The sequence below is a fragment of the Ovis canadensis genome, chromosome 7, assembly GCF_042477335.2.
Source record: "Ovis canadensis isolate MfBH-ARS-UI-01 breed Bighorn chromosome 7, ARS-UI_OviCan_v2, whole genome shotgun sequence".
Taxonomy (NCBI): Eukaryota; Metazoa; Chordata; class Mammalia; order Artiodactyla; family Bovidae; genus Ovis; species Ovis canadensis.
The window spans coordinates 24,882,587-24,907,954 of NC_091251.1; the positions used below are offsets into that span (position 1 = coordinate 24,882,587).

Consider the following 25,368-nt stretch of genomic DNA (forward strand, 5'->3'; position numbering starts at 1 on the left):
AAGATATTGCATACACACCTCCAATGTAAAGGCTCCCCTCCTTTTTTTCTTTATCATTATTAAAAACCTTTTTTTTGGCCATGCCCCACAATGTGTAGGCTCTTAGTTCCTGTCCAAGGTAGGTACCAATGCCCCCTGCACTGCAGTGTGGCATCTCAACCACTGAACTGCTGAGGAGGTCCCTCTTCTTTTTGTAATTCCCTATGTATCACTAAGCTTACAGAAGGACCAATGGTTCTCCAAGTGTGGTTTGCAGACTTCTGGAGTCTTCAGAAACCCTTTCAAGGGATACACAGGGCCAAAACTACTTTCAGGACAAAACTAAGACAAAACTAAGACATTAAAGAATAAGCGTTTATTCACTGTGTTGGCACCTGCACTGATAATGAAAGGCAATGGTGGGTAAAACTGCTGGTGCCTTAGCATGAATCAAATCAGTGACGCACACTTTCGTAAATAGGAAAAAATGCCAGCTTCATTTAAGCAGAAGTAAAATTTAGAATTTTATTAAATTGCAACCCTTGAGCAGAGGTCTTTTTATATTCTGTGGTGATAAAATGGGCAGAATGCATAAAGCACTTCTGCTACAGGATGTCTGAAGGGAAAGACTTGTACAACTGAGTTTTCTTTCTTTTATCTGTGCCTTGAGGCACGCAAGCTCTTAAATCCCCAACCGGGGATCGAACCCATACCCCCTGCACTGAAGTGTGGCGTCTTAACCACTGGATTGCCAGGGTCTCTAAAACTGAGCTTATAAATGGAACTCCATTTTCTCACTTGAAAGAAAGACATCTACGGTGATTCAGACTTGGCTATTTGGCAAACATTCTCTCAAAAATAATGTGAGCTGGCTACTTCAAAGACAACATTGACAGTATTTGTTGTTAGTGACAAATTTTGAGATTTTAAGTGAAAATTAGAATTTTGGAAAACTTGCATCTGCCACTACTATTTCATGAGTTTCCCAATACCTGGAAGACTTTTCTGTTGGGATCAGTGGTAGCATTAATGCATGTGATTTTTAAAATATTGTATGATGAAATCAGTCAACAATTAGAGGTGAACCAGTGTTTTCCAGATGACCAATGCATGGATAAAAGATGCATCTGAAGTACAAGATCCACCCAACAGACTATAACAGAGCATGAAAAGTTTATAGATACGGCTTCGGATTCCACACTAAAACTAACCTGTAAGAAAGTACCATTTGTCCAGCTTTAGTGTAGCAACAAAGAAGAACAGCCATTATTATCTGAAAAAGCTAAGATATTACTCCCATTTCTTAGCTAGGTATTTTGTGAGGCTGAAACTTCTTCACTTATTTAGCCAAAACAACACTGCACAACAGAAGTAGATACGAGCATTGAGGTGTTATTTCTTATTAAGTCAGATATTAAAGGGATTTACAAATATGTAAAACAGTACTAACTTTCTCAGTAAACTTTAAATTGTTTTCCCCCATTAAAAAAATGTGATCTGTGCTAATATGTAATAATAGTTTATCACTGTTAAACAAATAAATATTTTAAGATTTTCTTAGTCAATGTGAGAGCAATACTCATAGACATAACTCACGCAAACAAAAACTGTTTGGTATATAAAAGGGTCCTGAGACCCCTGAAAACTGATGCTATAGCTAAATACCTCATAGTTTACCTGAATAAATGCCAACTGAAACATAAAAGAAGGAAAAGTCACATTTTCATTTCTTATGAGTGTATAACCCACGCAAGGAGTAGAAACAAGGAAGGGAAGGAACAGTTTCTCTTAAAGGCTTTTTTTTTTTTTTTAATAATGGAGCAATGGAGGTGGGTAACTTTTGGTTTCTGCCCCACTGTCAATATAAAATAGAAGAAAATTAAAAGACCACATATTCAGGTCCTAAAAATCCTTTACAACAATGAAATCAAGCAGCATTTCCTCACCCTTCCAAGGGGAAGAAGAAAAGCAAAGGAGGATAATGAATGGATTCCTGTCATCTTGTCCACGATTACAAACTGAAAGCAGATACAGATACACAAGTCATGTAATCGGACAGGCAAATTTTCATCCTGACTTCGATAGAATAGAACCTTAACTTTTATCCAACCAGAGGCACTGCTAACTATGCCTATTATTTCAGTTCTCTTAAGCAGAGAGTAGCCACAGCTGAAAATTCAACCTCACTCCATAGTTTATTATATTCCAAAGTAACCAATCATGAATCATGACTATTTTAATCAGAAAATTAAAAGAACTCACCTGTAAATCATATGGCTTTCCAGCCCTCACTAAAAAACTCAGTAATATACTGGTGTGTGCAAAATGAACATTCTCATCCAAGAACCCATGTAAGAGTAGTAAACGATTTGGTCTGGAGAAATGGAAATATCAGAGGATGAGGTAAAATAGAGAATATGGGAAAACTACTTAACTTGTTAAAACTAACCATAACCTACTACAATAACTTCCTTATACTGTAATGTTAGAATAAGGATTCAACATTTCAATATTAAATTAGTAATATATCAACCAGATGCTACATGTAATGAAAAAAATTAAATGTATTCAATTTTTTATTAAGATATTATCATACATTAATAATTACAGCATATCCCTAGAAAAAGAATAATCATATATGCTATTTGTAAAATATATGGAAGCAGAAATGGGATTTTTTCCACTCTGAAACAGTGGTGGTGTGCTGTGCTTAGTTGCTCAGTTGTGTCCAACTCTTTGAGACCCCATGGACTGTAGCCTGCCAGGCTCCTCTGTCCATGGACATTCTCTAAGCAAGAATACTGGAGTGGGTTGCCATGCCCTCCTCCAGGGAAACAGTGGTATACTTAATAAGCTTCTTTTAGCACTTAAGCAATTGCTTCAAATATAACTTGCTAAAAACCCCAAATTATATGAACTAGCCTATAATTCAGCTTTAAGAAAACAGCCATGCTTTCTAGTAATCCATAAAATATTAGTTTTATTTTTGTCATATTTGTAGCTTTCCTTATTATTAAAGACAATCTTAAAAAATACAATTTTAAATTTATAATTTTAATTTTAAAGCTTGAACTTACTCAGAGGGGAATTTTTCTGCTTGCATGGCTACAGATCCTAAGTAATAGCCCTGTTCATTCTGGTCAGGGTGACCCATGTAACGTTCCGTGTAGCCTGTATCATAGAAGATCCACAGAGTGACTGGGGCCCCAGCAATAGCAACCTACAGAAGACAACAGTGACAGTCAAGCGCGGTTCAGAAAAGAATGGTTAACACTGAGAGTCTGTAACTGCAAATTTATAGGCTAAAATTATCTTTAGGCTTTAGCCTCACAACTGCGGTCTCAGGCTACTTAGAAAATCAAAGGGGAATGCCAAGGTCAAGAACTTGATACTTAATGAGTCAGATAGCTTCATGTTCCACAGAGGTGGCACACACTAAATCCTTAACCTGGGCTGGATGAAACACAAACATGAGTCTCCATGAGAAGAGGAGGCTGAGCTAGAACATATGACTGCCTCGGTGTAATGAGGAAAAACACGGGACAAGCGCCAGCTTTACATAGGAAGGGCAGTCACTTTCTTCTTTTTTGTTCTTTTAGCTTCCGTTGGCAGTACAAAATGTAAAACAATGAATGAAATTTATTTACGTACTAAACACTTGTCTCATTTTAAGGCCCCCACACAGTTTTATATTTAATTATTGTAATTACTTTCTTGACAGCTGCAAGCCTGAGAAAATTATGGCAGTATTCAGACTTCATTTCGTGGTTATTATAAATAAAGATTATCTGAATATACAAAAACCTTATCACTTTTATTCCTAAAAATAAATAATTTCCACTGTAAAATAAAATCATGTTAATGAAATATTAAAAAAAGAAAAATGCTACTCATTATTTCCATTTTCTTAACAGTTTTTAGCATCTTTTTTCTAACATATTTTTCTAAGAGTTTGTTTATAAAGTTGTAATCACTGCTTATATATTTAGTAGTTTATTCATTTGGTACAGATTTACTTAGGACCTACTATGTGCTAAGCATTGTGCTTGGCTGCTGAGGATACAGTATAAGGCAGATAGAGCCCTGCCCTCAGAGGCTGTAGCCCAATAATTAAACAAATAAGAACAACCCAATAAGAATGTGGGTTTTACTAATCATGACTATCTCCCATAATATTTGGCATATGTCTGTTAATAGCTAATAACTGATCAAGCGGACAAGTATTTTATACAGATATATACAGATAAAGAAATATAAATATATATCCCACAAGTTGACAAGATAAATCTATTATTTCTCATGGCTGTTAAACACACAAACCCTAACATTTCATAATACTGTCAACTTCAGAAATTTGGTTCTTTTCTTGTATCTCAATTTATAGAAAATTCTACCCTTATTGCAAAAGAAATACCATAGGAAATCACATACCCTGAAGATATCTGACCTCTGCATTAACGCCATTAGGGACAGGTATCCTCCATAGGACCAGCCATGGATGCCCACACGATCTAAGTCAATGAAATCATATTGAGAGGCTAGATACTGGAGTCCTTCCACTTGATCGTCAATTTCTATTTGACCCTGTCAAAAAAGGGAGAACATTTCACTGATTCTGATAAATAAAAATCTCATTATAAGAGTGTTTTGAAAGCTGGCAGATGTTCTTACTAAAAACACCTGTGTTTTTTTTTTTTTAAGAAAAGAACTTATTATTGATTGAGATTCTGTGGCTTGGAAAAAATTTTTTTACCTCTATTTAGAGATAGGAGCCTATAGCTTCTGTTGCTAGCCTGTCCTAGAGTTTAGTTACCCCTTAGTCACAAAGTTCTTTCCTACTGCAACCCCAAATGTCCTTTGTCATGTGGGTATTTCCCATTTCCATTTGTTCTGTTGTCTGCTAAGAGGTCAGCATCTTCCTTGTAACAAGCCTTCCTATACCCAAAGATGAAAAATTAGCCCCCTTAAGTGGATGACTAATTTTACTTCTCTTTAAAACTTCATGCAATAAAGTAGAAGGAATCACTCTTGAGGTCTTGTCCTCCTCTTTGCCCATTATCTACCTCTAGGAATTGAACATACAGTTTCTTTAAAGTCCTATATAGTCCTAATTCCTATCACCACCACCCTATCTGTATTACTAGGCCTGCCAGTGCACACAATCTCACTTCACTGAGCCAAAAACAAAAATAAAAACAAAAACTTACATGAGAATACAACATAAGGTCAAAGAACTGGCTGTGGGAGAAAATCCCCATGTCTTACTCAGCATGTCCAATACACTGGCAAACACAGTAACTGCCTTACTGTGCAAAAGGAACATCGGATTCTCATCATTTCCCAAAGCAGCAGAAAGGACATGGGGCATCTCTAAAAGGTAGCATTTAAAGCTTCCTGTAGAGAGAAAGAGGCTTGTCACAAGGAAGGCACTAACCAGTTGGTTTCTCTCTTCACAGAGGACAGAACAAATCTCAATTATTCCTCTTAATAGTGTACAGGATGCTGAAAACTAAATGTGATGCCTTCTGGCTAAACTGGACATAAAAAATAGAAAGAGAGGGGGTTTCTATGTAAAGTGGTTCTTTCTCAGCTCCACAGAGCTACTTATAGGTGGACTGGAATAGCCTAGTGAGGATCAGGTAGCACCTCCCCTCCCACCCCAAACACACACTCACATATGTACACACGCACACTCACTCACAGTCCCTTCCCCATTTCTGTCTCTGGGATTTCACATCAAACAAAGCACCAAAAACTGCAAATGTCTTTAAAAGAGAAATGCTGGTATGCTCACACACCATTTTATACTTAAAGGCGCCTTCAAATTTAAGCCCTCGGTGGCAGGACCCCCTGTTGTCTATCACCACGACCACATAGCCCAGAGAGGCCAGGGTGTTCAGTCGGAAGTACTTCACGCCTTTAAACCGATTATTCACCAACTGCACCTGAGGAAGAAAGACAACTTCAGTGAAATGTATTCTATGGTGACACACAAAAGCAAATGAGAGAGGCAGGATGCTGCTAAAAACAGAAAGCTTACATTTTTAATATTATTTTGCCTATAAAATGAAATTATTTTTTTGTGGCAAGAATACATAAAATGGACCCTCTTAAAAATTTAAGTGTACCATACTGTATTGTTAATCATAGGACAATTTTGCACAGCAGATCTCAAGAACTTATTCATCTTGCATAATTCAGGGTTTTTTTTAAGGTCACTGTTTAGTAACTCCCTCTTTCCCCTTCCCTGATATATTTTTAAATTAACTTAAATCTTTTCACGTTTATGTTCTTTCTTTTCTTTCTTAACTTCATATGCAAAGTTAGAGGATTAATGAACAATTACAGACTTCAAAATCATAATCTAGATATTAACTACAAGATAAATGATTCAGTCTATTCCATAAAAAAGTTACAAAAATGATTACTTCTACCTTGAGAAAGAAATGCACCCTTCAAATGATGGAACAGGATCATTTTTTTTTCTCCCTACCTGTATATTCTGGGATTGTCTCTGACCAGTAGAGGGAAAACTTCAGTACTTTAATAAAATAGTGACCAGTCAGCTTACTTTTTCCTGTTACACAGATCAGTGCAAAAGGTGATGATTCTCAAAAAACTTTCGCATCCTAGAAACTATACTTCAAAATGACTGAGAAATTAAATGCAGTTTACTGCTTCACCAGAAGTAAATTCTCCAGTGAAAAGACTTTAACTAATGGGCAAAAAGCTACAGAAGTTCAAGGTTTTGGTGGACACTAAGAGGAAAGAGGAACTAAAGAGCCTCTTGATGAGGTGAGGGAGGAGAGTGTAAGAGCTGGCTTAAGACTAAATATTTAAAAAACTAAGATCATGGCATCCAGCCCCATTACTGCATGGCAAATAGAAGGGAAAAGGTGGAAGTAGTGACAGATTTCCTCTTCTTGGGCTCCAAAATCACTGCAGACGGTGACTGCAGCCATGAAAACAGAAGACAATTGCTTCTTGGCAGGAAAGCGATGACAAACCTAGACAGTGTGTTGAAAAGCAGGGACATGACTCTGCCAACGAAGGTCCATACAGTCAAGGCTATGGTCTTCCCAGGGGTCACATATGATTGTGAGAGCTGGACCATAAAGAAGGTGGAATGCCAAACAACTGATGCCTTCAACTGTGGTGCTGGAGAAGACTCCTGAAAGTCCCTTGGACAGCAAGAGATCAAACCCATCTTTTGTTTTGTTTTGTTTCATTTCTTGGTGCCAGAACCTGGGACAAACCAGTCAATTTTAAGGAAGATCAACCCTGAATATTCACTGGAAGGACTGAAGCTGAAGCTGAAGCTCCAGTATGCTGGGCATCTGATGTGAACAGACGACTCACTGGAAAAGTCCCTGATGCTGGGAAAGATTGAGGGCAGAAGAAGAAGAGGACGTCAGAGGAAGAGATGGCTGGAAGGCATCACCGATGCAATGAACATGAACTTGGGCAAACTCCAGGAGACGGTGAGGGACGGGGAGGCCTGGAGTGCTGCAATCCATGGGGTCGCAAAGAGTCAGACAACTGGGGGACTGAACAACAACAACAAAGACAGATAATAAACAAAAAATGCATTCTGGCAAAATTGAGAAAGTGTTCTCTGGTGGAAACCATTGGGAAAACCAAGTTAGTCAGGAATTAAAATAAGAATTGATGCTATCTTCACTCAATCAACATCTACTGATCATTTACTGGGCTAGACTGGAGGTGGGTGTGTACAAAAATCTTCCTTTTGAACTTCTGGATGCTTAGTTACCACTGTAACAACTGCCAAACAGATCTTTCTGTTTCTATACTTGCTTCCATATAAGCTATTCTCATAGTAACAGAACGATGTTTTAAAAATGTAAACCAGGTATGACTTTATAGCTTGCCTCCTTCTAATGGTTGGGCATTTAGATCAGAGTAAGATCTAAACTCCTTACCACTACATTCGAGACCCTACAATATTTGGTCCTTGGCTATTTTCTCTCACCTCGTCTCATACCATTTCTCCCCCTTGAGCACTGTATTCCAGTCTTACTATCGATTATATTGAGTTGGTTCTAACCCCAAGACCTTGACATTTATTTTTCCCTTAGATCTTTAACGTGGCTCATCCCTTCTCATCCTCTGCAACCTTAGAGAGCTTCCTTGACCTTCTGATCAGAACCCTCCTATTAGTCACTTTGTTATCTTCCTTCTCAACAATTATTCATAACACTGCCATTATATGAAGTTATAGAATTTATCTTATTTTCCTCATTAATCTTCATGAGGGTGGGACATTAGTCTGACTTGTTCATTGTGGTATCCTCACTGCCTAGAATACTGCTTGGTACATAACAGGCACTCAGTAACTATTTGCTGAATGAATGAATGAAAAATAGAGAATGATGGTTTTCCTTTCTACCTTGGAAAGAGGTGTTTGGTGGGCAAAGGTGCTTGTTTTTCAAGGAAGGGAGCTGCAAAAAGAAGTAGTAAGCCTAGAAGAGCACAAATACGAACATATAAAAAAATTAACTCACTTCTTTGCCTGCTGTAAATCACCGAAGACGGCCTCAGTTGCCTGATAGAAACATTTTCCCCCAGAGCCAGTGTTTTTGCCTTTGTAGCCTCAAGGCCTGCTTCTTCTTAGAAGAAGGTACTTACACATAATGCCCTTTAGCACTAAGAATCCAAAAGTTTTCTTCAGTTATCAATTCTTCAAAACCTGTACTCTGCTATTTTAACCTCACTTATGCATTTATGTTTGCAGAACAGTGTCCAACACATAGGAAGTATCATAAGTATCTGTTAAATAAACATTTTTACTTATTTATTTTTAAAGGTATTCACTTTTATTAATAACCATGTATTGATTTCACACATAGTTGAAATAAAACTTTTTACAATCCACGGTATGATCCATGATTAAATACACATCAAAAGTACAGAGAAAGACATTCATTTTTTGATATAATGATGTGAGATTTGTGACTTTAACGCTTACCAAACAAAGCCTAGGAAGCACTTAGTAAGCATGATATACACTAATTCCATGCCTTTTCCAGGAAGGGTTTCTAACAGGTTTCTAGGTTGCTGCTAAGTCACTTCAGTTGTGTCCGACTCTGTGTGACCCCAAAGACAGCAGCTCACCAGGCTCCCCCGTCCCTGGGATTCTCCAGGCAAGAACACTGGAGCGGGTTGCCATTTCCTTCTCCAATGCATCAAAGTGAAAAGTGAAAGTGAAGTCGCTCAGTCGTGTCTGACTCTTTGAGACCCCATGGACTGCAGCCCACCAGGCTCCTCCATCCATGGGATTTTCCAGGCAAGAGTACTGGAGTGGGGTGCCATTGCCTTCTAAATAAACAACACTACTGTTATCAGTAAAAAGTTTAAAGCAATAAGCCTTAACAACTTCAAATAGAATTATTTGTTGCTTTCCTTGGTTTCACTTATGTCCTATTGCAGGCACTGCTACATTTAATCAGGAAGTAATTCCTTTCATGTTATGAATTGAGACATTGTTCCTTATTCAAAAAGACTTCCACTTTGACCTGAATACCCACCAAGGGAAGGAAAAAAAAAAGGCTTGGATCACTTTTAGGATTTAATCAAATTTTGCAAGGTTACTGTGTGCTAGTAGAAAGATCTGGTCTTACATTAAGGAGTCTCTTCATAACTAATCAAAACGATTATCAAACACAAGGATGAATGATCTCCCAATGGCTTGAAGTGCCAACCAATTTTATCACTCAAAGTCTTATGGTGACATCTCCCTGCAGACTGAACACCAGATTTTCCTCTGGCCTCACCAAAGAACACTTTGAGAGGCAAACAGCCCTATTTTAGTGGTATTAAGCACATTCACACTGTTGTACAACCACCACTGATTTCCAGAGCCTTTTCATCATCTCAAACAGAAACTTCAAATCTTTAAACAATAATTCCCTATCCCTCCCCCAGTCCCTGACAAGCTCTACTCTACTTTCTATCTCTATGAATTTGCTTCTTCTGGGTATCTCACACAAGTGGAATAATACAATATTTATCCTTTTGTGCCTGGCTTATTTCACTTAGCACAATATCCTCAGGTTTATCCATGTAGCATAAGTCAGAACTTCCTCCTTTTTTAAGGGTGCATAATATTCCTTTATATATCTTATTTTGTTTATCCATTCGTCTATCAATGGACACTAGGGTTGCTTCCACCTTTTGGCTATTGTGAATGATGTTGCAATTGACACTGCATACCTGTAACTCAAACAAGTATCCGAGTCTCTGCTTTCAATTCTTTTGGGTATATGGCCTGAAATGGAATTGCTGGATCAGATTACGATTCTATGTATACATTTTTGAAGTACTGCTATATTGTTTTTCACAGCGGCTGCATCATTTTACATTCCCATCAGCAAAGTAGAGTTCCAATTTTTCTACACCCTTACCAACATTTATTATTTTCTTTATTATTTAAAAAAGAGCTATTCTAAAGGGTATGACGTGCTATCTCACTGTGGTTTTGATTTGCATTTCCCTAATGATTAGTGACACTATCTTTTCATATGGCTTAGACTTTTTAAACTTAATTACTAATGTAAGGGGGGCTTCCCTGGTAGCTCAGACGGTAAAGCATCTGCCTACAATGTGGTAGACCCGGGTTCAATCCCTGGGTTGGGAAGATCCCCTGGAGAAGGAAATGGCAACACACTCCAGTACTCTTGCCTGGAAAATCCCATGGACTGAGGGGCCTGGCAGGCTACAGTCCATAAGGTCACAAAGAGTCGGACATGACTGAGCGACTTCACTTCACTAATATGAGGAGTCCTTTAGTCTTAAAAATCTAGATAACCAGCTAGTTTTTATAGTATGTTTTTCACATATCTCATATTTCATTTCTTCATTGGGAAGAAGAAACATCCTTCTTTTTTAAATAACAGAACGTGTAAAGCTTTTAAGAGTGCCCTGTAGTTTCTTGAATTTCTTTATATTACACCTTTAAGTTCACAAAGATCTGGCTTTCAAGTTTTTAAGAGAAGTCTCATTTAACTCTTTCATAATTTATGTGTAGATAACTACAATGAAAATCATGTTTTGTTTGTAAAACACATTAAACAATGGCAAAGTGACAAGTTGATATATGATCATCACTGCTGAGATGTTATGGCTTATGTAGCTACCTTTTATGTTTTCGATAACTTGACACCTAGATACACTTCCAGATCTGAATAACTGGATATAACTACAAAACAGGATATTTACTGAATTCTAGAGAGTTGTAATTGGACCTCCCTGATGGTGCAGCAGATAAGAATCCATCTGCCAATGCAGGAGACACAGGTTCAATCCCTGGTCTAGGCAGATCCCACACGCCACGGTGCAACTAAGTCCATGTGCCACAACTACTGAGCCTGTGCTCTAGAGCCCAGGAGCCGCAACTCCTGAAGCTGGGAAGCCCACGCACCTAGAGCTGTGCTCTGCAACAAGAGAAGCCGTCACAACGAGAACCCGCGCGACTGCAACAAAGAGTAGCCCCTGTGGCCAAACCTACAGAATGCCTGAGTATAGTAAAAAAGACCCAGCACAGTCAAAAACAGATTAATTTTAAAAAAGAGAGAGAGAGTTATACTAGGAAAAAAACATATACATATGTATAATTCTAACTTCTTTAGGGGCTCAATGTGAGATATATAACCAAGATTAAACTTTAAAAAAAATTACCAGTTAACCAACTAACCTAACCAAAACACTTTACTCTGATAGTAAAATTTCCTTAATACTCACATGCTACTATTTAACGCAGGAAAAAAAAGAAAATCAATATGTAAACTTCTTGCGGCGCTGAAGAATAGTATGTGCTGTACTAAGCTGCTTCAGTCATGACTCTTTGCGACCCCGTGGACTGTAGCCCAGCAGGTTCCTCTGTCCATGGGGTTCTCCAGACAAGAATACTGGAGTGGGTTGCCATGTCCTCTTCCAGGGGATCTTCCCAACCCAGGGATCAAAACTGCATGTCTTGGGTCTCCTGCACTGGCAGGCAGATTCTTTATCACCAATGCCATCTCGGAAGCCTCGGGTTTAAAGTCTGCTGCTAAGTTGCTTCAGTCGTGTCTGACTCTGTGCAACCCCACAGATGGCAGCCCACCAGGCTCCCCCATCCCTGGGATTCTCCAGGCAAGAACACTGGAGTGGGTTGCCATTTCCTTCTTCAATGCGTGAAAGTGAAAAGTGAAAGTGAAGTCACTCAGTCGTGTCCGACTCTGTGTGACCCCATGGACAGCAGCCCACCAGGTTCCTTTGTCCCTGGGATTCTCCAGACAAGAATACTGGAGTGGGTTGCCATTTCCTTCTCCAATGCACGCATGTGTGCTAAGTTGCTTCAGTCGTGTCTGACTCTGTGCGACCCCATGGACAGCAGCCCACCAGGCTCCTCTGTCCATGGGATTCTCTAGTCAAGAATACCAGAGTGGGTTGCCATTTCCTTCTCCAGCAGCTGCCTTAACTAGCTGATAAAAGTATTATAGCTTGCTTGAGAGATCTGGCCTTAGAATGAAGAGGGGGAATTCATTAGGATACCAAAGGTTTCAAAAATATCTGTTAAGATTCTTTATTAATCAAGACATTTAATTATTTAATATCATTTTCCAAACAAGTTCTCTACCTAGAATACAACACATTTACTAACTGACATGACTATTACATTCCCCATGACAGTTACAGTCCACACTGTGAATTAAGAAATTGACATTGAGGGAATTCCCTGGCAGTCCAGTGGTTAAGACTCTGTACTTTCACTGCCAAGGGCCCTGGTTCAATCCCTGGTTGGGGAACTAAGATCCCACAAGCAAAGCAGCATGGCCAAAAAAAAGAAAGTGACACTGATTTTCAAATTCGCTACCTAACAAAACCCAGCTTCCTAAACTCCTAAACTGGGTAATGAGAGCATAAGCCAGAGTCAGTAACAGCAGAGGCTCAGCAATGCTCAAATCTTAAACAACTGACCAGACATTTAAATAACAAATTATCTAAAAAAAAAGAAAATGAAAACACATACACATAGGTACAGAAATATGCCTACCTGAGGACCACCATATATAAACAGCACAGTGGGGTATTTCTTTCCAGGTTGTAGATCATGAGGTTTGTACAACATCCCATACAATGTAAATCCAGTAGTGCTTTCAAAAGAAAAAATTTCTGGAGGGGTATAGTCAGGAAGAGGACCTGGGAGGAGGTAAACACATTCTGTAAAGTTCTTATGGGAGCTTGACAAGCTGAGCGAAAGGGAAAAATACCATAAACCCACTACCCTAATAACTAACTATCCCTCCTTTAGACGAGAAGCAAGAAATTAAGCACAAATAGTTATATTTAAAAAGGAAATCTAATGAAGACATCAAATATCCATTTCAGAAGCAGACACAAAGTATTATCAATAATCACTGGAGCCCAGGAGGTATTTACAAGGAGAACACAAATACTTCACTCTCCGCTTGTATAACTTATCAATGGTTAAGCCATATACCTGATGAGAAACTGAGAGCACAAATTAACTTAACTTCCTCACAGCAGGTGCTCAAAAAACATTTCTTTATGATCATTAGACAATAAGCCTAATCAGAACCCAGAAAAAAAATTCATGATCAGTGTTTGAAAGCTTCACAGACCTCTCCCAAGTCTGTGTATACTGGATGATGTTCCAGTTGAAGCAGAGATCAGCATATTACAAACTCTAATTGTGGACACCAGAACATACCTATACCTTGTGGTTTTGCACTAATTTCTTAACCCCTTAGGAGATATTTATGAGTGAAAATACCTAACAGAAAAAAGGATTTGGGTACAAAATGAATTAAAAGATATATTAGTCCATTATTTATATTTAAGAAATCAAGCATTTTAAATTCAGGTAATCATAGTGCTCTTCACTCCCATACAAAATGAGGATTTATCTTTTATTAAGATGGCCATTGCAACTGCTGGTAGAAGTTTAAGAAAGCTACCAGCTGGGTATTCCTTAAAGCTGCAGCTTCCCTGCTCGTATTACTAGTTCAGTCTCCATGACATTCGAGTTCAGTTGTTTACCTGGAAAATCATCCAAACATGAATAAATCACTTCCTAGCTGTTATCTTGATTATTTAATTTTTTATTTATTTATTTTTTATAGAGTGCTCTCTTTTTTCAAAAATATAAATTTACTTATTTTCATTGGAGGTTAATTACTTTACAATATTGTATTGGTTTTGCCATACATCAACATGAATCCACCACAGGTATACACGTGTTCCCCATCCTGAACCCCCCTCCCTCCCTGTACCATCCCTCTGGGTCATCCCAGTGCACCAGCCCCAAGCATCCAATATCATGCATCGAACCTGGACTAATCTTGATTATTTTAATCTTATTTTCAAAAAGGCCTTCCAGTCTTGCTCCTGCCTGGAGTAAGAAGTAACCAGCCTTATTTGATAACTGATAGACTAGGCGGGATGAGATCAGCCAGCAGCCGAAGGACAGGCGGTGGTGAGGGGCGGGAAGGCTCTGTCAGGAAATGTGGACCTACGACACGGGTTTAGAGCACTAATGTACTAATCTTGCTAAAGATAGGGTTCAGGAGAATGAGTACCTGCTGAATCCAAGAGTGTGGCCCAGAATTCTTTTGTTTTGCAGGTTGGGTCATCGTCAGGACTTGACAGCTTGTAAAGGGACACACAGTGTGGGTTCTTCTGGTTACTATACTTACTTATAAAGAAGTCACAATGCTAGAAAAAGGAAAAACAATTACTTTTCCCCCAGGGAAAACTAAAAAACGGTTATCTGTTGCTATATCTGCACTGATGCTACAGCAGGAGTATAACAGTCTGACCATTTATGTGAATATATATACAATGTTAAAGTTAAGGCTAAGGTTTTTATAGGCCATTTCACTTTTCACGTTACTAAAAAGGAGTATTATATGAGCAGAGATTTTTTATATGACAGGAAACCCTTTTCAAACAGGGACTTAATACCCGGCTGATGCAGCAAGAGTGTGAATAACCACGGTCAGTCAGCCTCGTCACCTCTCCAGGATTTACATAACTGACCACATACAGGTGATGTTCTAAAGGAGAGTCTTTGGTGCCTTCAAAATATACCAGCTTTCTGACTTCATCAACCTGGATCTGTCAAAATAACAACATAAAAATCAGTGCTAGTATGACCTTGGCAAGACCAGTCAATTTTACTCAGAATCATCTGAGTCACACTCTGACTTGTGCCTCTCTTTAAAAATTTGTCACCGATGTTAATAGCTTGAGTTGGTTTTGTTCATGTCTTAATAGATCCTGTTCAGAAAGTTAAAAGGACACCCGAGCTGCATGCTGCTGCTAATTTCCTATATGGTAAAATGTGTGCTTTTCTTAAAATAAAAAAATTATTTCATTAAAACGACTACCCTTTACAGAGAAAAAATATCTATATCACAGCTCAGGTCAACCATTCACGCACACCTAAGAGAGTCTAATTTTAGCATCCTGTCTATTTCTCAGTGCAGCAGTATCTTAGGCAGTGTTTTTTTTTTTGTCTTTTGTACAAATTTGCAAAAATGTTTTATCTATTGGGTTGGGGAATAACTCTACTCAATCACTCCAACAGTTTCAATACTGGCATAGTTTATAAATAAGTATGAAGGATCTTTTAAGTCTTCATTCAGAACACAAAAAAAACTGCCAGTACACTCACAGCTGAATTCACTTAATATTCCTCCCAAATTACAGTGAGATTCTAAATAAATGGCTTTTATTGTTCCTTTTCAAAATCTTCCAGCAGCCTACTCAAATAATGTTTAATAAAATCCAAACTTTTATACAGAAAACAAAGGTGTATTTCTAAAAGCAAATACTTTTAGATGCCACATTTTCTTCAAGAAGCTTCTTAATCATTGCAAACATATTTTAGCATGCATGGATATAGAAATAAACACAGTTGACATTAAGCAAGGCCTATATGACATAGAAAGGATACAAAGGATAAGAGATGGCAGAACAAACTTTCATGAAGCTTCACAGGTATGTGTTAATCTGTGTAAAAGGTCAGGACTGGTTCTGCTCTTGACTTAGCAGTTAGAAGTCAGGCCTTTCAAAACTAAATAAATAGTTAATTCCTTATTCCTTTTTTCTTTGTTTCATGTAACAACTTTACATCAGAATCACCTGAGGGGTTTGTAAAACAGATTGCTGAATCCCACCTCCAGACAACTTTCTCAATTCAAGAGGTCTAGGGTGGGCCTAGCAGTTCTAAAGTTTCCAGGTGATACTGATACTTTGTGGTCTAGTGACCACACTTTGAGAACCCTAGTGGCTAACAGACTTAAAAGCCTCAAAGATTTACTCAATTACTGGCATTAAAAATCTTTGGGTGAACAGGTCACCTGCAAAAGTAGAAAATGGAAAGATAACTTCAAAAAAAAATAACGCAAGAATAGAGGGAAAATAGAAGAGTAAGAAAGAGAGATGAATATATCACATAAACAGGCATGATAGAAAAGAGCTGATGCACATTATAGCAAGTAATAGAAAGACATTTAGGTTGCCCAAATAAGGTTCAGCTCTGTATAATTTTGGGGTTTCCCTCAGTATTATCCAACCATTACATAGCATGAAGTTTATATTAGTGTAAATTTTTATTATCAGAACTTAAGAATTCCACTAACATCTGACAGTAACATTTAAGGGTCCCTAAACAGGAAAAAATATATTGAATATATAACCAGAAGGCCAACTGACACTGCCAGTGGAAATGAGACTTTAAAGGTCGCCTAAGTTATAGGTGACCTATATATCCTGTTATATCCTAAAGTTATCACACCAACAAAAACAAACCTGGGGTCTGTGTCTTCATTCGTTCTCCTTAATCATCTAAGGAACTGAGTGACTTCTATAGTAGCCAGTATACATAATTCTTCAATAAATTTCTCAATCAATTTGAGGAAGTCATAGGCCTTCACTAAATCCTGGTAGCATACCTCAACTTAACTTTATGTATCACACATGCAAAGGATGGAGCTCTGAGAGATCTCATGAAACTGACCACCTAACTGAAAGCTGAAAGAAGCACAAGGTACTATGAAAGGCAAAAGAAAAAAATTAGAGTTCATTGAATTGCTATAGCAAGCCATATGCCAACAGTGAAACAGAGGGTGGACTTCCTCCCTTCCTTACCAATCTATGCTCTGTATAAATGTCCATTATAATTTGCAAGTGGTATATGAAACTTTAAATTTGTGAGATAAAACAAACAGGCGAATGGAAGAGCATCACTACCTCAGGAACTGTAAACGCACTAATGCAGAAATGACACAAGTAGTCTATAAGAGATTCAGAAATAATTTTCAAACTATATCCTCACTCACTTTTGCGAGACTTGGAAAGTATGGACCAGCCCATTCCTTACTAAGACGCAACACTGCATCTGAAAATGGTGACCTTTAGTCACCAGAACACATCTAATAAATGGGTGAGATTTAGAATTTAAACTAAGATTCTCCCTTTCCAACAACTTGGGTTTTTTGAGGCCCTAGCAGTATTTTCGGAGAAGGCAATGGCACCCCACTCCAGTACTCTTGCCTGGAAAATCCCATGGACGGAGGAGCCTGGTGGGCTGCAGTCCATGGGGTGGCTAAGAGTCGGACACGACTCAGTGACTTCACTTTCACTTTTCACTTTCATGCATTGGAGAAGGAAATGGCAACCCACTCACGTTCTCGCCTGGAGAATCCCAGGGACAGGGGAGCCTGGTGGGCTGCCGTCTATGGGGTCGCACAGAGTCGGACACGACTGACGCGACTTAGCAGCAGAAGCAGTATTTTCAAAATACTGGGGTCATATGAAGTTGGACTATCGATTTTCAGTACTGCATACACACAGCTGATGTTGACTAATCATATCAGTAGAATAAAAGAACATACATTAGATCCATGCCGGCCAAGAACTTCCCATTCACCACTGGTAATTGCTATTTCCTCTTTGATAGGACACTTGAAATCACCTAAAGATAAATATAATTATAATTCAGTACTTTACATCAGACCAGAATCAAATGAAACAATGAAAAATAGTATTCTAAACTCTCTTTTTCAAAAAGGGAACACTGAAAAAGTCAAAGTTATGTCTAGAATAATGAAAATCCTTTGGAACTAAAGAGAGGCAGTAGCTGCACAACACTGACTATACTAAATGCCACCATTCATTCTGGACATTCCCTTTAAAATGGTTAATGTCATGTGAGTTTCACCTCAACATAAAGTCTACAGGTAAAAAAATTCCAAGTATGAGTCTTCATAGTAGTAATGGAATGATCCATGTAACTAAAGTTAAAACAGCAAAATACGCTCTAACGGTAAAGACAGAAAAGAACTCAAAAGCACTTGCATTCCTAGACCTTTGGTTAGATAGACAAAAACAATCTAATGCGTCCAGGAGGCGTTTCTTCTAGAAATGCAGCAAACTACTTAAGCCAGAGAAGGAAAATTTTAATACAACTGTTTATTATTTGCAAAAAACAAACTGAATATTACCATAGCAAATAACAACATGTTCCATTTATCTTTGTAAGATTCTGTCTTGGTAGATGAGGCTCTCTCAGTGGCCTAAGGAGAAGGTTAAAATAAAAAAAGAAAGAAACCCCTGCTCTCTGGCTAGCTACTGCCAGCTCTGGCTCTCAAAGTGATAGCTGAGAAGAGGCTGAGATGATATAGGATCTTAAGTAGGGTCCTACTCAAGTTAAAAAAAATAGACTCATTTTCTTTTTCTTAGACACAAAAATTCAACTTAGTACTTTAAATTTTATCACCAGAAAATAAGTATTATTTAATATATAACAAATACTAATTGTTACATATTATAGCCACTTATGGGAGAAAAAAGAGAAGGGAAGAGGAAAATAAAATGGACATCAAGGAACAGGACGAAGATCTGGAGCAAGAAAGTCTAAGTAAAAAGGAGGGAAATGGAAAGAGGTAGACAGGTTGAAGGGCCCAGAAGCAGACACTGAGAGGAACAGGGGCTAAGTGTTCTGAAAAGAATGTCAGCTGAGGTGACAGTGCTTCTTATTCTTCAATACGAGTATAAAATTTTAAGTTGTCTTTTAATCCTGTCCCAAGAATGTTGTTTTAGTGAATTACTATTCATAGCTCTTTGACCAGTCTTCATCACTAAACTTTCTGGAATCTCTAAGTAGATTTAACTTCTGAACAACAGAGGAACAAGTAAGAGCAATTTCACACCAAGGGTCAAATTAAACTAAGGCTCTTAGGGAAGAAATCTCCATCTTGGATATACAAGATCTAGTCTGATTTAAAAAAAAAAATTCATGCTAAGAGAAGGAGCAAGTCATAGGTAGTATTCACTCTGCTGTCCTAAATTGTAGGTCAGTGTTTCCCAAATAAGAATGATGTTAAAAGGCATGTTGAAAAAACAAATAATCCAATTAAAAAGTCCACAAAGGATTCAAATAGACATATCTCTAAAGAGATACAAACTGGCTAAATAATATGATGTTACTAAACACTAGGAAAATGCAAATCAAAAGCACAAGGATATACCACTGCACATCCATTAGCATGGCTCTTACCAAAACCCCGCCAAAACCAAAAACCAAAACAAAACAAACAAAAAAGGAACTATACCCAGAAAACAACAAGCGTTAGCAAGGATGTAGAGAAACTGGAACTTCTGGGCACTTTCTAATGGGAATGTACGAAGGTGCAGCTGCTATTGAAAGCATATGGTGGTGGTTCCTCAAAAAACTTTAAAGAATTACAATACTAAGCAATTTCACTTCTGGATAAATACCCAAAAGAATTGAAAGCAGGGTTTCAAACTGGTTATTTGTCCACTCATGCTCATTACAGCATTATTTAAAATGGTCTAAAGAAGTAACCTCACTGTTAATAGACAGATGAACGGGTAAACAAAATGTGTTTACATGTACAATGGAATATTATTCAACCTTAAAAAGGCAGGACATCAGACACATCCTACAATCCGGACAAACCCTGAAGACACTATACTAAATGAAATAAGCCTGTCATTAAAGGACACACACTGTGTGACTCCACGTATACAAGGTAGCTAGAGCAGTCAGATTCATAAAGATGGAAAGCGGCTGCCAGGGGAAGGAAGGAGGGAGGAATGAGAAGCTATTAATTATTTACCACTAAATTGGATATTACTTATTGGACAGAATCAGTTCTGAAAGACGAAAAAAATCCTGGAGATGGATAGTGGTGACGGTTGCAGAACAGCACGGAATATACTTAATGTCAAGAAACCACACACTTAAAATGGTAAATTTTGTTACGCATATTTTACCACAATTTTTAAAAAATGGCTATGTTGAGTCTGTTAAGTTATAAATGGCAGTAAAGCATACAGCATAACATCATTAAATGTCCAGTATTCTAAAACAAACTCTGTATTATTAAAGTAGAAAACCATACTCAGTCTTTTTAAAAACACAGAAGTATCCAATGCACTATTTCATTTTTCCTAGGCTTACGCATTTTCCTTTCAGCCCCTGGCAGCCACTTTCTATGTCTATGAATTTGACTGCTCTAGCTACCTCATATATACCCTCCCACCTTCTGCCTCTTTTTAAATAGAAAGTAACTTCTTACTTGGGGCAGGCAGCCCACCACTGGATCGTTTATATTTGCTCTCCTTTAAAATGGATGTGATTTTATATAAGTGACGGAAACCTGTTTTGCATTCAGAGGCAAAAATAAATTCAATTTCATCTTCATGACTTTGGGGAAAAACATGAAAGATGTCATGGATCTGTAAAATAAATAGATTAATTTACTATATACATTAATGAGAATACTATGCAAACAATCTGACTAAGCCAGAGAGAAAGAATTACTTGATAAACATTTTCTGAAATATAAGTAACTGTCAGATTATGCGTTATGGTATATGTACAAATTACAGATTTTTCCTGGGCCTTTCATATTTACCTTATTTTAGTCAAAGACATCAGCTACCAAGAAATAAATGTTTCCAAATGGAGAAAAATGAAAAACACAACCAAAAGCTGTTCCTTACTCACCATCTCTGCAATTCTTTGAAAAATGGCACAAAGTTTATTCAATGATATAAATCTTATTACAAGAATTATGAGAAAAAATGTTTTTTTTACTTTTCCAGAGAGAAATATTCTAACAATTCAAGGGAACCAGATGTTAGGTGTTAGGTGGGTCACATGAAGCCTATATGCGGCGAGAGGAGAGTGATCTGGCTTTCTTTATTTTGCACCTTGTGTGAGTTTTTTCCTTTAAACTGGAAAAGGAAAGATTCAATCCAAAACTGGTATATTTTGGGATAGTTTACCAACTTAAAATAGAAAGTTTTTTCTAGTCAGGACTCTCGTGGTCCTCTCAAGAGGCACTGGCGAGGTTGTGTTTTCAATATCTGATGTGTCCAGAAACAAGGGCAATTCAGCATCCAGGGAGATGTCATTGGAATGGCATCGACCTTTCATCTACAAACCATTCCCCATTATGGAACCAATATTCCCATTTGAAATGTTCAAACTAAGCAAATAACATTCAAAATTGCTGTGAACTTAAAAAATTTCTTTTGATAGTTTGCTATCGAGCTTCATTTACTTTAGCATTCTGAGAAAATATTTAAACCAAGTATTACAAGAAAACATGTATACATTTATCCAGATGTCTGTTGTTTCTTCATAGATAATCAGTGGTGTCACAGAGTCAGGCACTGACTCGATGAATCTCTGTCTTTCCATGGCATCATCTTCTACTGGGATAAATAATTCAGGTGAGATCAACACTATCTGTAGGCGAGTTTGGGATCGATCTAGTAGGATGGCCCATGCACTATTTAAATAAACAAAAGAAAAGAACAAAATAAAGCTCACTTTCGGAAAATGAATATTCCACTAATCTTTCCCCTAGCACCCATCGGTTATTTCTGTAATCAAGGGACAGTATTGCTTTAGTATATGTTAAATTATCACTTATAAACAGCTAATGAAAAGTATTAGTTCATTCTACATTTATTTTTTAAAGTTTATTTTTAATTGAAGGATAATTAAAATACAGTGTTGGTTTCTGCCTTAGATCAACATGGATCAACCATAGGTACACATATTCCAGTTATTTTTTTACAGTTAAGCTTGAGTAGAGGTTTTAAAAGTAGTTTTCTTTAAATTTCCGAAATCACAGATGGCCTTTGAAATTATTTTCTCCCTTTAATGTCAACAAATGCCAGCCCCATGAAAACTCCTGTTGTCCACATCAGACACAGGAAATACATGTACATCTTCACATAAGGCTGTACAAATATTTTTGCTTAAATTATACAATTAAAGAAATACATATACTTACATATGAGCCTGAAAGTCCTACTTTAACCACAAGTAACACTGTGAAACTGTCACTGGCTAAGTAAGAGACAGAAATAAAATGCAGTGCACCTATGCTTATAGGATTACAAGCCCACTGAGTTCAGGAAGAGTTCTTTGTGCAGAACTAACTACCTTGCAAATTTACATGTGAAAACAGCTCCAAAGGAAAGGAAGGGCCTAACAGCACAGACAGTTCTGGGTCCTAAATTATTTGTAAAGAAGTGACAATTTAACATACGCACTATTTTCCCTCTGGAGTCCATCCAGCTCTGGCAATATATTCAACTCCTTCAAACAGAATCTCAAACGGCTGAATTAGCTCCTTATCTATGACATCTATAATCTATTGAAAAAGAAAAAAGGGATCTAGTTACAGAAGACTGATACTGGTCTACTTAAAGCACTGTCTTTAACAGCATGACACTTGTTCAGTCTTAGGTACACAGGATATAGCAAAACCAGCAGTAAGTCATGGGTTACCTTTATTGGCTCTCTTTATGTCTAAAAAAGTTCTAACTAAAAGGATTAGCACAGTCTAAAAGTTTTTTTCCATGAGTTTATACTAATAGAACTCTTGATAGTAACTGGTAAAATCAGATTTTAATCACTTTATAGACTTCAGTATCTAAGAAAAATAGTAGTCTCTAGTTCTTTACATTTTAGTTTAAAATACTATATGTATAATATATTAGTGAAATGGTCTTGAGTAAGCAAACTTTTTTCCCTAAATAGTCTGGCTAACACACTTTAAAATATAAATTTTTAAAAATGAACAAAAGGATCTGAATAGATTGCTCTCCAAAGAAGATATACAAATGGCCAATAAGCACATGAAAAGATGCTCAACATCAATAGTTATTAGAAAAATGTAAATCAAAAGCACAATAAGATGCAACTTCAAATCCCCTAGGATGGCTATAAGACACATAATAACAAGAGCGGATGAAGATGTGGAGAAGTCGCAAACCTCATACACTGCTGCTGGAAATATAAAGTAGTGCAGCCACTGCGGAAACCGTTTGGAAGTTCCTCAAAAGGTTAAAATACAGAATTATAATATGACCCAACAATTTCAATCCTAGGTATCTAACCAAGAGAAATGAAAATGTATGACCGTACAAAAACTTGTACACCCACATTACTGGTAGCATTACGTTTAGTAACCAAAATTTGGAAGAACCCAAATGTCCAAAACTGATGAGTGGGTAAAAAAAATGTGGTATATAGCCACACAATAGAGTATTTTTAGGTGATAAAAAGTAGTGAAGTGTTGTTACTTGGTGCCACAGGATTAGTGCTTGAAAATAAGATGTTAAGTGAAAGAACAGACTAGATGCTGTATGATTCCATTGATATGAAATGTCCAGAATAGGTAGATCCATAGACAGAAAACAGATTAGTGGCCGCCTAGGGCTGGGGCCATGGAGAGGTTTGGGGGTGATAACTAAGGGATGTGAATTTCCTTTAGGAGTAAGGAAAATGTTTTAAAATTGACTGTGGTGATAGCTGCACAAATCTTGAGAATCTACTAAAAGCCATTTTAAACTTTAAATGAGTGAATTACATTGTAAGTGAACTATACTTCAATAAAGCTGTTTTTAAAAAGTCTAGCAGAGAAGATTGTTTTTTTAATTAATTATGTGTACATTAAGCTTATAGGCATCTGACTGTGGAAAGCAGCAGTATAAAAGACATGAGGGATATTTAATCTAAGACAGATAACTATTCAACACATAGGGTAACTCATCAGTCAATAACCACTATTTAAGAAATACTGATCTGGAGAATTAACAAAGGCAAAGAGGAAAAACTACTGGAAAGGAATGGTAAATACGCATCTCCTCATATTCCTAACTTGGGAACCAGTAAGAAAGTTTTCAAAGTAGAAAATGAGGTCAACCTGAAATCATGATCTACAGATGTCTCAGCAAGTTCCACAAGTCCAAAATATAAGAAAGCATATCTACAATCTCTGTTGACAGACAAATGATACAAAAAGTTAACTCAGCATTTTATACTTACCCTTCCTTCAGCATCAATCAGTATTTCTGACATCTTAAAAGTGACTTTTGGATTTGCTGTGCCTTTAGGAAGAGATATAAACAAACAGTAATAAAAAGCCATTCAAACTAATTTTACCAGATGAATCCTTTTTAGTCAAATCAGGAATATTGCATTTAGTCAGGGCTTTATTACATAAAAAACTCAAAATTCTATCTCAAATTCGTAATTTTCAATATGACTATAAAAGGAGCCAAAAAACATTAGGAATTAGTAGGTAATGAAGGAGAATCCTATTTCATTTCACAATCGAAATGCTGTAAATAGCAATATGGGGAAAAAATTGCTAATTTATTAAGATTATAATCCCTTAAAAATCTTTAGTTTGTAGCAAAGATACTTCTTTATCCATTCCTTGAAATAATCAGTTTTGTGCACTTCCCTACCTTTGAAATAATTTAAAAGGATCAGCCTATAATTTAAAAAAATTCCCTTCAGAGACACTTAACAATCTCTGCTCCGGTCTAGAGGACCAATGGTAGCCAAGCTTTAGAATGAACGCGGAAGAATCTTGTTTGCGAAGCAGGAATGAGTGTACATAGACATCAGCGGAACGCAGTACCTGTTTTAGGGTAGCGGAATGAATCTGCTCTCCTTGTTTCCAACATAGGGGATGTAACATGAATAATTTCCACCTCAGATTCATCATTTTCTTCATATAGAATTCTAAGAATTTTACTGCCACTGGGAGCTTAAAAGGAAATTGAATATTGAAAATTTGGGAGCACTATGCCAGAAAATCATCACAATTGACCATTCCCTCTAGTATTCTATTTCCCATAGTAAAAAATAGTTTATGTAAAATATATTCTCTTTCATGTATGAAAATACTACTAATCTTTGCAGTAGCAAGGTGAGTTACTGCTAAGCCACTTTTATTGGTTAAAGGTTACTACTCTTGGAGATAAAAACTGAAAATCATCACACACACACAGACACACACAGAGACA

At 37.2% G+C, this 25,368-nt stretch overlaps 1 protein-coding gene across 5 annotated transcripts in view; it reads right to left on the reverse strand.

Annotated features, from left to right (window-relative positions):
* DPP8 (dipeptidyl peptidase 8) overlaps positions 1-25,368 on the reverse strand; it is a 53,575-nt gene that overhangs the window by 4,340 nt on the left and 23,867 nt on the right. For 4 of the 5 annotated variants that reach the window (XM_069595414.1, XM_069595410.1, XM_069595413.1 and 1 more), the window contains 13 exons: positions 24,981-25,109; positions 24,380-24,441; positions 22,600-22,700; positions 21,650-21,827; positions 20,607-20,766; positions 17,898-17,977; positions 14,962-15,114; positions 14,577-14,712; positions 13,031-13,176; positions 5,778-5,924; positions 4,411-4,563; positions 3,057-3,199; positions 2,242-2,353 (listed from right to left, as the gene is read on the reverse strand). In XM_069595414.1, the coding sequence (XP_069451515.1) occupies positions 2,242-2,353; positions 3,057-3,199; positions 4,411-4,563; positions 5,778-5,924; positions 13,031-13,176; positions 14,577-14,712; positions 14,962-15,114; positions 17,898-17,977; positions 20,607-20,766; positions 21,650-21,827; positions 22,600-22,700; positions 24,380-24,441; positions 24,981-25,109 (1,700 nt within the window). Of the gene's footprint in view, positions 1-2,241; positions 2,354-3,056; positions 3,200-4,410; positions 4,564-5,186; positions 5,374-5,777; positions 5,925-13,030; positions 13,177-14,576; positions 14,713-14,961; positions 15,115-17,897; positions 17,978-20,606; positions 20,767-21,649; positions 21,828-22,599; positions 22,701-24,379; positions 24,442-24,980; positions 25,110-25,368 lie in introns of those variants that run through there. The other variant, XM_069595415.1, reaches the window with a different exon arrangement.